This window comes from Equus quagga, chromosome 5, assembly GCF_021613505.1.
Source record: "Equus quagga isolate Etosha38 chromosome 5, UCLA_HA_Equagga_1.0, whole genome shotgun sequence".
In the NCBI taxonomy this organism is placed as follows: Eukaryota; Metazoa; Chordata; class Mammalia; order Perissodactyla; family Equidae; genus Equus; species Equus quagga.
Genome location: NC_060271.1, coordinates 34,788,700 through 34,801,211, shown reverse-complemented (window position 1 = coordinate 34,801,211; position 12,512 = coordinate 34,788,700). Strand labels below are relative to the sequence as shown.

At 42.0% G+C, this 12,512-nt stretch overlaps 1 protein-coding gene across 5 annotated transcripts in view; it reads right to left on the bottom strand.

Moving 5' to 3' along the window:
- UBR4 (ubiquitin protein ligase E3 component n-recognin 4) overlaps positions 1-12,512 on the bottom strand; it is a 127,210-nt gene that overhangs the window by 105,094 nt on the left and 9,604 nt on the right. For all 5 annotated transcript variants that reach the window (XM_046661117.1, XM_046661119.1, XM_046661121.1 and 2 more), the window contains exons 6-17: positions 12,409-12,511; positions 12,149-12,290; positions 11,863-11,987; positions 8,774-8,898; positions 8,121-8,180; positions 7,819-8,009; positions 4,636-4,735; positions 4,360-4,497; positions 3,784-3,901; positions 2,759-2,946; positions 1,437-1,596; positions 1,246-1,331 (exon numbers count right to left, since the gene is read on the bottom strand). In XM_046661117.1, coding sequence (XP_046517073.1) covers positions 1,246-1,331; positions 1,437-1,596; positions 2,759-2,946; positions 3,784-3,901; positions 4,360-4,497; positions 4,636-4,735; positions 7,819-8,009; positions 8,121-8,180; positions 8,774-8,898; positions 11,863-11,987; positions 12,149-12,290; positions 12,409-12,511 — 1,536 coding nt within the window. The remainder of the gene's footprint in view (positions 1-1,245; positions 1,332-1,436; positions 1,597-2,758; positions 2,947-3,783; positions 3,902-4,359; positions 4,498-4,635; positions 4,736-7,818; positions 8,010-8,120; positions 8,181-8,773; positions 8,899-11,862; positions 11,988-12,148; positions 12,291-12,408; position 12,512) is intronic.

Here is a 12,512-nt window from a genome sequence, read left to right as displayed (position 1 = left end):
AGCCATAGTTCTTTATTGCCCTGACAGTTGAAGACAATTCTTAAGACATAACTTCTATTTGTCCCCAGACTAAGACAGACTAGGAAGAAGCACCTGGCCACCCACTTCCGAAAAAACTGGCCATAAAGATCCTATGAATAGCAGCGGAGCTTGTCTAATACAGAGCCAGAAGGTGAGAGGATGGCGTGAAAAGACGGGGCAGGGTTCCACTCTGCTGTCACAGGGGTGCTAGGAGTCAGGATCAACTCCACGGCACTAACAACAAAGATTACACTGACTATCCTTCACTTTCTTCCATCATAGCAGTGAAATGTGGGGGAAGAATTTAAAGCCCCTTGTTTGGAGATGGAATGAAAAGGGGGTTTAAAGATTTCCTCTGCATAAAGTCAGTAGTTATGGGCAGCCGGTTTGCATGTCCACACAATGTCTGTAATTATTTTTAAAATGCTAAGAGGGCAACATCACTACAGGAATCTTAAGAACTCCTATTTTCTAGAGAAAAATATTTCTTCCCCATTATTTGGACAAATTTAGACAGGAACAGACCAAGTCTATGAACTTTGAAACTTCTCTAAATAAACTCAGATGTGGGCAAAGAGCTGAAACTTTGGCAGGACACCCTAACCCTACACAGTGTGAGAAGGTAGTACAGGCGATATACTAACTAAAGCATTTCCTTCTCTTCATCTTAGGTAGGTCAACTTTTTACAAACTGCCCTCTTGTCTATTTTGTCCACTTTTCTATTAGGACAGTCATCAGGAGTTTGTTTTGGTAGTTTTTCCTTTTCTTTAACCTTACTGAGTCACTTAGGGGTACAGGACACATTTTGTTTTCCTTAAAATGATCCTAATTAGGGGCTGGCCCTGTGGCCGAGTGGTTAAGTTCACGCGCTCTGCTGCCGGCGGCCCAGTGTTTCGTTGGTTCGAATCCTGGGCGCGGACATGGCACTGCTCATCAAACCACGCTGAGGCAGCGTCCCACATGCCACAACTAGAAGGACCCACAGCGAAGAATACACAACTATGTACCGGGGGGCTTTGGGGAGAAAAAGGAAAAAATAAAATCTTTAAAAAAAAAAAAAATGATCCTAATTAAAGCAGAGGGACATACTAGAATAACCTCTCAACATTCTTTCTAGGGAAGGGATTCCATGACAAACCGTGTTCCTTAGCAAAAAGAACAAGTGCGCCTACTGAGAGCTGATGTCAAGAGCATTGGCCTAAATAGTCACAGTGCAAACAAACCTGCAGGTTGGGTGACTGGAGGTCAGAAGTTACCAGAGAGTGGTTGAAGTGATAGAGAGCAGCAGCAAACTCTTCATCTGACGAACCTTGGAGACAAATGAGAAAACTAATTACACAAGCATCACACCACCCTGCCAACGGCCAAACCCCACTAGAAAAAAATCCACCAGGCACATATCCTGTCTACTGACCCCTGAGTCCATCTTTGTCCACCTCCTTAATGATACTGGCCAGGGTGGCCATATGGTGTTCTGAAAGAGAGACACTCAGATAGTTTCGGATAAAATTGTTCCGAGAGTTCAGCATGGAAGAGGTGATGAAGTTCAAAATGTTGGAAGCCAGACCTAAGAACTAAAAAACACAAAAAAGCTCATATCAGGTTCATAAGTCCAGAGCTCCTACAAATCCTAAATATAAACAGGAAATAACATATGCCCATTGGTCTCCTGCAATAAACACAATGAACTAAAGAACTAGATTTTAAATCACCTACAGTGGGACTCAGTTTAATTATGACAGTCTTTCCCATGTAATTCTACCAGTTATACAAAAAGGTGTGCCAGCTTTACAACGGACTTCACAAAATATTGTATGAAGACAGGATTTCCAAATAGACTGATTCATTTCTTTCCTTCCTCTAAGGTCCTGCATTTGTCTAGCTCTAGAACATTATTGATATATTCAATTCTGAAGCCTATATTATCATTACATACATACAGAATTCACAGCATTTTACTTCCCTATTAAAATTAAATTGAGGGCCAGCCCCCGTGGCCTAGTGGTTAAGTTCAGCGCACTTTGCTTTGGTGGCGCGGGTTCGGTTGCCAGGCACAAACCTACACCACTCTGTTAGCGGCCATGCTATGCTGGTGGCCCACATACAAAAAAATAGAGGAAGATTAGCATGGATGTTAGCTCAGGGCAAATCTTCCTCAGCAAAAAAAAATTTAAAAATAAAAATAAATTGAATTATTGTATAAATGTTTTATGCCCATATCCTCGACTAGACTAAGCTGTGTGTGAAAGCAAGGATTCTATGTGACTTGTTTGCTGATATGGCTTCAGAATAGGGGCTGACATAGTATGTAATCAATAAATACTGGGTGAACTAATAGCAAGTATTTATGATGTACCAGACCTACGCTGACTCTTTAATTCTTCACAACATCCTTAGAGGCAAGTACAATCACTCCCATACAATAGGAAAGAAAACTGAGGGGGGCTTGGAGAAGATTCTTGCCCAAAGTTACAAAGTCAGTAAGTGGCAAAAGTAGGATTCAAACTCACTTCTGTCTAATTCCAAAGTCTATGCTACTAACCACCCATCAGAGAAATAATATCAGGAGCACAAGTTATTTAATCAAACACAATCAATACGCTTAAGTCCTAAGTAAAAATATCTTTAAACATTACAGTTATCCAACTTTCAAAAAGGTTTTGCTTCAAATGATCCGTTTTTCACACCCCTTCTCCCCATTTCTGCTTCCCCTAAACCTCAGAAATCCACTCTTACCAACTCAGGATCTTTGCGACTAGCCAAAATGTTGCCCTTGTCACCAGGGGCCTGCTTACTGGGGCTTTTAACTCGAGGCGAGCTCTCCAGCGGAGGAGGCGGGGGAGGAGGCGGAGGCGCCACTTTCTCTTTACTGGGGGAGATGGTCTCCTCAAACCACTGCCCCAAAATAGGCTCGCTGTCATCATCTGAACACAGAAAGAGAAAAGTAACAAAAATATCAATTTTTTTTTTTAATTTCAGTACATCTGCTTTGCAAAAGTGCCTAAGTCAAAAGGAACACAAAGATATCTTGATTATGGGGTAGTTACATGGCTGCATAAACTTGTCAAAACTCATCCAAATGTACACATAAAATGGGAGCATTTTATTGTATTTAAATTATGTCTCAATAAAACTGATATTTTTTGAAAGGAGCCCAATGAAAGAAGAGAAACAACCTCACTTTGTTTTACTGGCAACAAGCCAAACATTTTCAAGAGCAAATTTTTACTTACCAATTGTAAACCCCAAGATAAGAGTCATACTTTTCACAGTACTTTACATTGCTCCCACAAACCTGATTATACAGAATCGGAGATATTTATCTTATTCAGTCTCTCTCCAAACTAAGGCAGGAGGAAATGCTAGTTTTGTCCTAGTGTTCACTACAACAGAGCATGGAGTTTCTCTTCCTTGCTTCCCCGAGCCACAAATCTACGACAACAGCCAAACCAACCACCTCACACACAACCTTTTGAGTTTCACTGGGAAAGCTCAGAGAAGAGTTCACAAAATGGATCAAGACAAAAAGGTATATGAAGAACTGAGATGTACTTTGATTTTGGAGGGAAAGGAATGAAAAGCACAGTAGTTTCTCTCATTTGGTCTTCAACAGCTCAATTCACTGTTAAATAACATGTCACCTTTACAGGCACATGAAAGTAAGACCCAGGCTAGTCAGACAAAAGGAAATGGTAAACAGGGAACCATAAGGGACGTCCTGGGGTGACTTCTCCCCCAGGAGAGAGAAAAGAGGCCTCTACCTTGGCTGCTGTCCTCCTCCGTGCTGCTGAAATCATCCTCGTAGTAGGTGTTTGAGTCAGTGGAGGCGCTGGCATCGCTGCTCATGGAGCCCTTCCTCTGACGCTGCAGGACACAGGCCTAGGAACACAGCAAGGTTTCTCTAACTGCTGATCACAGAAACAGAGCCATCCCACTTCAACTCATTCACCACATAAAGTTTTCCCCAAGTCTTACTCTTTTTTCTAAATCTAAGAGGTAGTCTCCTAAGAGCTCCCCTCAGGACTCTCATTGCTTTACCCACAAAAGCACTCCAAAACCAGAGACATGGACAGAACTGAAAAAGGAATGTTTGCATGGTGTCCTCTGTTGGCTTCAGCAAACGAGTTGTCACAAATCACCAGGTAGCCATATGCATCACAAGGCTCATAATCAATAACTGATTCAAATGTTTGGTATCATTTAAGAATTCCTCTCATCTTCAAAACGACTACCACAAATTTTGAGTTTATAAAGGTCACGTTGTCCAGTGTTATTCATTTTGAGAAGGTGACATTATATAAGATCTTCCAAATTACCAATGGTGTGGGCCCACCCACCTTTCTGTAGGAAGTTGAGAGTAATGTCAACAGCAGGTTTGTCAGTGGGACAGAGTCAATCAGCCGTTGAATCCTCTGTATGGAGGTGCTCTGGGCCATAATGTTCAGAACAGCAGGGGGACCATCGGTCTCCCAACCCTAAAGGTAACAAGATCAAAAGAGAATTAATGATACAACTCAGCAGGAAATAACAACTTGATCTGATGGCTCAAGCCAGCTTATCCAGAAGCAGACCCAGCAAGCAATGTGCTGATTCCCCAAGTACAATCCCCTCACCTTGTGCAGAGCCTCCACTTGCAGGTCTTGAAAGAGAGATGTTAACAGCTTCACAGCATGGTTTGCCAATATTACCGACAGCACCCCAAATCCCTGATGCCTAGACAATGCAAATGGAAAAGACAAACCTTAAGATAACTTACAACCTTGGAAACAGTGGATCTTGACATTTCGGGGTCCTAGACTCTTTCAGAATCTATGGGCCATTCCCCAGGGGAAAAAAATTGCACAAATACACAAAATCTGCATATAATTTCAGAAGCTCACAATCTCCCTGAAGCCCATCCATGGACTGCCTACGCATTCACAGGCTTCAGGCTAAGAACTCCAGGACTAGAAGAAACTCTTCCAAATCCATGCAATTTCGGAATTTAAACTATCAATTCAAAGCTTCTGGGTCATATGAGGATGCTGATACTTAGATGTTGGTTCAACTTTTTAAAAGTCATTCTTTTGAGAAGAAAAAGGTTAAAACTTACCAAATTCTATAAAAGTATCTGGGCACAAACCAAAGGGAATAAAAGCAAAGTTTTACATTAAATCCGAGTAAAACTTTTCCCTCTGTCCCAATGACCACATGACAAAGGGTCAGTATATCTAATATACAACGAGTTCATGTAAATCAGTAAGAAAAAAGGACAAACACTGACGAGAAAACTGGAGCAAAGGACATCAGCAGTTTACAAAAGAAGAAACACAGATGACCAATAAAATATGTGAAAAGGACTACAATCACACTGGGAATCAAAGAATACAAATAAGAGCAATATAATAATATCTTTCTCCTCTAAGATTAGCAAACACGAAGACTAACGATGTCCACTGTCGACACAACCTGGGGAAATGGGCATTTGCACACAAGCTGGTGGGAATGCACATTAGAGCAGATTGGCAAAACATTTCAAATTTTTAAATAAGTGTGCCCTTGTCCTAACTTTTACACTTCTAGAATTTACTGCAAGGGGATAATGAAATAAGCTCACAAAGATTTATGTTTTGGAAGGTTTATCAAAGCATGTTCTATCAAAACAAGAAATTTGGAACAACCTAAATAAGTGTTCAAGAAGGTAATTACTTAACGATGGGATATTCATACAACGGAATACCATCAGCCACTAAAAACTTATATAGAAACCGTAATAGTGTCACTGAAAAGACGTCTACAATATTTTGAACCAGTGATCCTATTTTTGTAAATATATTTTACACATATGCACAGAAAAATACCTCAAAGATTGTTTATCAATTTGGGTGGTAGAAGTTGGGATGATTTTTTTCCTTTCTTATAGCTTGTAATTTATACAAGGTACATGTACCCTTCTTAAATCTCAACAAGAGCCATTTTCAAAATCTAACCGCTACTTCTCAGGCTGTACCTTTTGGCCTCCCATTTCCCTTTACACTGCCAAGAGTGAAGACACATACTCACGAAACCACAAACCACTGTTGTCTCTGCAACGCACTTGCCTCCCTACTCTACCTAGTGTCTACCGCCTACCATGCCAATGCCTATTTCAGACTTCAGTTCAATTAACACTTCCTCATGGGAGCCTGCCTTGACTTTTCTGACCAGGTCAAAAGCCCGTATTATAATATTCTTTAGATACAATTTGATGTATACTTGTACAAATATCAACTTCATGTCTCTTGGGAATGTGTCCATTTTTTTTTGTTGGTCACAGCAAATTCCAGAACTGACAGAGCCTGAGACAAAGATACTTAGTGGATAATGTATTGAATGAGGTCCAGAATTTAACTTCCTCCTTAAACTTCAGACTCATGACCCAGCTGCCTACTCAACATCTCAAATACAGCTCTGACAGTCATCTCAAACTCAGCACGGCCAAAATTATTCTTCATTTTTTCCTGTCCTGCCACCTAATCTACTCCTAAGTTGGTGTTCCTTCTAAGTAAGTTACACAACCCAGTTGTTCATGCCAAAAAACTCTGATGTCATATTTTGCACACTCAACATCCAAGCCCTCAGCAAATCCTGTCAGCTGTACCTTCAAAACAGATCCCAATGTGACCCCTTCTCTGCCTTTACCGCCACCAACATTTCCAAGTCCCCTTCATCTCTCCTTCAGAGTACAGCATTTGCTTCCTAACTGTTCTCCCTCCTTCTTATGACCCCGCAGTCTGTTCACACATCAGCTGCTTTCTCAGACACTAGTAAATCAGATGCTAACACTCCCCTGTTGAAAACTGTTTAACACCTACAGATTACACTCTGCCCTAGGTGATCTGGGCCCTGGCTACCTCTCTGATCTAATTTTCTACCACTCTCCCTCCTCGATTTCTTATTCCACCCACAGTGACCATGCTGATCCTAGAAAATGCCAATCATACTCCCACCTCAAAACCTGAACAATTCTACTCTGAAATTTGTATGGCTCACTCTGTCACTTCACATGTGTTCTCTACATCTTGCCTTCAGAGCCCTTTCCTGACCATCCTGACCAAAGGAACAACCCCTGTCACTCTCCAGCCCCTTGCTCTGCCTTATTTTCTTCATGACATTCATATATGATCAGCTGTCATGAGCTTATTACTGTATTTGTTCACTGTTGCTCCAGTCAGAAAAGAAACTCCACAAAGGCAAGCACTTTGATTAGTGCTGTATCTTCAATGCCTGCCTAGAGCCTAGGACATGGTAGGGACTGAATGAGGAAATGAAATTCAGGAACGTCTGGGCTAAGAAAATAAAACCTTAAACAGCACAGAAGTCATATCTCTAACTTCTTGCCTTGCAAGCAGGGCTTACTGTCCAGACTTCATCAAAACAGAAACGTTTCAGGAAGCAGGCCAGGAGGACCTAGCAAGATCCTCACTTTACAGGTTAAACACGCAAATGAGTAATCAACTGCAAGTCAAACGAGACCAGTATACAAAATACAACTGTTTTTTCTGATTTGAACCTCATAAAGATCCTAAAATATATATTACACAGATATCTTCTCCCTCTTATAGGTAAGGAAACAAGATCGGAGAGACTGTCTACCCCAAATCTCACAGCTCTGATGTGGAGTAGTAGACTAGGATCATCATCTTAGCTCTTAAATTCAACCAGATATAGAGGCAAATTCTTCCAGGGATGTGAAGATGAGAGGAGTTACACTAGCTCCCCATCAATAAAAAACGGCAGGGAAACAAAACAGAAGTGACAGCCAAGTAGACACATACCCTTTCCCAGGCCCCAGTTTCGGAGAGCCCACTCCCTCTTTTGTCCGAGAAAGGATGTCTCTGACTCGGAGCGCAGCCAGTGGATCTTTCTCTTTCCCCTTATCAGCCAAGGCAGTAGGACTCAGGTTCAATATGAGGAAAAGGCTGTTTAACAAACACCAGGCACCCAGCAACTGGAAGTTCTGATAGTGCTGTTGGAAAATGCACAAAAGAAAAATATGAATGTAGGGATTTTACAGGCCACAAAACAAGAACACATCTTAAAGCCTACAAGACAGGAACGTGGCAGACGTGCTTCTTACCTCACCACCAGCCCGGCGGGAAGTGCTGATTGCTTGTCCAATCATGTCATAGATTTCAAGCTGTCCAATATCAAACACACAAAACTCTGAGCAAGCTGACCTATTTCACTATAAATGCTAAATCCTACCCAAATTAACTTAGCTTGAAGAGTTAAACATCCTCAAGTCACTTTCCAATGATATAATTCCGTCACATTTTTCTTGATCTTCACATGGCATTGACTCTCACTTTTCATTCAACTCAAATGTCACCTTCCCAGAGGGTTCCCTCCACCCAATCTAAAGCAACACACCCAGGCCCACATCAGATCACTTTCTATCACATTTACTGGTCCTACACACTTACTGCTATCTGAAATCATCTTGTCTCCACTAAAAGTACACTGACACATGGTAAGCCCTCAAATACATTTGCTGATTAAATGACTCATCTTTCATGAGGTCCACTGCTACCACAAAGGTGCAGTGTTTTCTGCAGAGTCAAGCAATCTGCCAAATAAACAAGCTGAGTGCATATCTCTCAGACCTACTACCCAAAGGGAAGGAGTGTGGAGAGGACTCCAATCCTCTCCTCAACCAAGGAAGAAGGTGGGATGGGCCACACCCCCTCAGTGGAACAACTGAGGCTCCTGCGTCCCTGAGGCCCGGCTTACACATTTCTGGACAATCGTAGCTGCATCACTCTCATAGTCTTCCTCTTTGGAGCTCGTGGACCCTGTCCGCACCTGCTGGGCACTCCCCACGTGAAGGATGGCCATGCAAGTTGCCACACTCACACCTGCAAAACAAAAGATGCACAGATTCTAATTATGGCATGGTCGGTCTCAGGAATCCACCAAAACTGAAACAAGAAAACAAAACCCAGGGGCCAGCCCAGTGGTGTAGTGGTTAAGTTTGCACACTCCACTTCGGTGGCCTGGGTTTCGCGGGTTCGGATCCCGGGCACAGCCCTATACACTGCTCATCAAGCCACACTGTGGTGGTGTCCCACATACAAAATAGAGGGAGACTGGCACAGATGTTACCTCAGGGCCAATCTTCCTCACCAAAAACAAACAAACAAAAACACAACCTACCCACAAGCAAGTCCATGATCTGATTACTCAAAGTAAATTCCATAACGGCAAGCCTAAACACGTAGTGTTACCATACAATCCAGCAATCACACTCCTAGGTATTTACCCAAATGAGTCAAAAACTTCCATCCACACAAATATTTATTGTAGCTTTATTCATAAACGCCAACAAATGGAAGAAATCAAGATGTTATTCAACAGATGAATGGATAAACAAACTGTGGTACATTCACACAAAGAATACTATTCAGCAATAAAAAGAGATGAGCTATCAAGCCACAAAAAGACATGGAGGAACCTTAAATGCATTTTCTAAGCAAAAGAAGCCAGTCTGAAAAACCTACATACTATATAGTTGATTCTAACTATATGACATTCTGGAAAAGGTAAAACTACGGCAACAGTATAAACATCAGTGGTTTCTAGGGGTTGGGGTAAAAGAGTAGGGGAGAGGGAGTACTAGGAGCATAGGGGATTTTTAGGGCAGTGAAACCATTCTGTCTAACACAGTCACGATGAACGTATGACATCACCCATTTGTCAAAACCCACAGAACTGTACAACACAAAGAGGGAACCCTAATGTAAACTATGGACTTCAGTTAATAATAATGTACCAATACCGGTTCATCAATTATAACATGTATCATATTAACATAATACGTTAATAACGGAAACTGTGTACTGGGAAGAGAGGGTATATGGAAACTCTGTACAATACGCTCAACTGTTCTGTAAACCTAAAACTGCTTTAAAAATAAAATCTGCTAATTTTAAAATATTTTTGTTAAGTTTTTTTTAAGATTATAGGGGAAAAAAATCCCACACTTAGTACATCTCTAAGACATCAAGGCCAAATCCCTTTCCTTAAATCAAATCCCAGGTGATCAAATTCCAACAAACCAAATCTGGGATCTTTAATCCAACTAAGAATTTTTAAGGAATCTTTAATCCTTATTGACTAAGTATACTGAGATCCATGTGATATTCAAGAAATTCCCTGAAAATTGAAATTAAACCCCAAATTAAAAAGTGCAAAGATCAGAGGTAGAGGCCTAGGAAATAAATACTGGAAACGGGCTTGGAGAGAGCACATTCTCACATGTAGCCCTAACTTGCCGTTCCTACTGCTGCTGCACTAGCCCAGGCCCTTACTGTGTCTCATGTGAATGACTGCAAACTCCTCCTAACAGATCGTCGGCCTCTCATCTCGCCAAACAAAATATCCTGCATACTACTGCTTGAATGTTCTTCCTAAAATGTAGCTCAGCTCACATCACACTTTGAAATCTTTAACAGTCTCTTCTGGCTTGCGGGATATGGTCCAATGACTGAGACTGCATTTCTAAGCCTGCTGTGATTGGGTCCTACTTTCCTTCCAGTTGTATAACACCCACTAATCACACAGACTTACACACACACAGACTTACACAATATGTTCCCCCAAACTCTAGAATACTTTTGGTCCTGCTTTTGCCTCTGCCTAGGGATACAGCCTGGCTGACATTCTACCTGCCCTGTGAGATACAAGAACAGCTCTTCATGACTGCTACCTCCCCTGAATTAAAGTGCCTTTATTTATTTTTTTTTTTTTTGAGGAAGATCAGCCCTGAGCTATCTGCTGCCAATCCTCCTCTTTTTGCTGAGGAAGGCTGGCCCTGAGCTAACATCTGCGTCCATCTTCCTCTATTTTATATGTGGGACGCCTAACAGCACGGCTTGCCAAGCGGCGCCATGTCTGCATCCGGGATCCGAACCAGGGAACCCCGGGTTGCCAGAAGCAGAACGTGCGCACTTAACCGCTGCACCACCGGGCCAGCCCCTTAAACTGCCTTTATTTTTATACTTCCATTTGCACACACATGTTCAAAATAAAGCTATTCAAAGAATGTAGGGAGATGAGCAATCTCAGCAATTTCTTGGTGGTCCCAAGGCCAGGTATCCAAGAGTGTTCAAATCCTCACTTGCAGACCCAAGTGAACTCTGGAAATTATCATATCTTCCAAGACATACCAGGGCTATAGTAACTCTTGGAATTTTAAAACCAAGGATCAGTGAACTGGGTCAAAAAGTTACTGTAACAGTAACTTCAAAGAAAGTCCACACCAGCTGTCAGGCCCCACTTCCAAGGCGGCACGATCAACAGGAAGAAGGGGGATTTTGTAAGAGCAGGGAGAACAACGTTAGTCACATCTATCAACATAAACAGATACCACCTGTCCCATGAAGTCGTCCCCAAACCTGCTTCCACAGCAAGACGCAATCCCTCCCTTCTCCGTGTGCCCATAACACTCAAGACTTCTCCTGCTGCCTTATCACCTCCTGTTTCACATTATACCATCCATTCCTGTCTGTCCCCCACTGCTCCAGCACAGGATCCTTGAGGGCAGGGACTACATACTGTTCCATTTCAATATCCAGTAGACACTTATTATCTGCACATACTATGAAATCAAACATGCATTTAAGACAATGTCAGCAGTTGAACAATAGGACAACTTACAAAATTCCTACTGAGACCTCATTTCACCCAGATATTAGATGAACCTTGGTGGAAGGGGCCAAGTAAAGGGGGAGACAGCTGAGTACTCAGAAATATCTCATGGTTTCCTGAAAGTATACATGTGCTTGACTGAGAAAATGAGACCAGACATAGTAACTTCTCACCTGCGTACAGACAACTTAGGCTGAGCACTGTCACATCTTGTAGACGAGAAGGATTGAGAGGTTCCAACACAGGTAGAGAAAGGGTATCCAATGCCATAGTTACGTCAATCACCAATGAATGAAAACTGGAACATAAAAGAGGAGATTAACAAAAGTGCCTCTCTGAATCACTTGATTCTACAATCCGACACTTAAAGAAAGCTGACACGCAGTAACAACTAACCATTTTCTCTCTTTTTGATAGCAGCATTAGAATGTAAAGCATATGCAGCCTGGAGCACCTTACCCATTCCGAACAGCAGTGGCATCTGCTACTGTGGCAGGCATGATGAAGAAGGAATTGGCCGACACGGCATCTTGAAAGCGATTAATGTAGCGCAGGAAATATGGCAGGTTCAAACACACACGCAGTAGCTTCTCTGAGCCACCTGAATTAACAAAAAGGCTTGACCTCACAAATAGGCCTTTGTCTGCTGCTTGATTCTTTCCCACTTATGGAGTTTTTGAAAGCAGAGAAACCAGTTTTCTGACAATCAAGAGTCTTACCAAGCTCTTGAAGACTAGCTACGTTCTGAGCTATGAATACATTCTTGGTTTTGATAGCAGAGGCTTGATCTGTGGATGACTGCTCATCACCTTCTCCTTCCGCC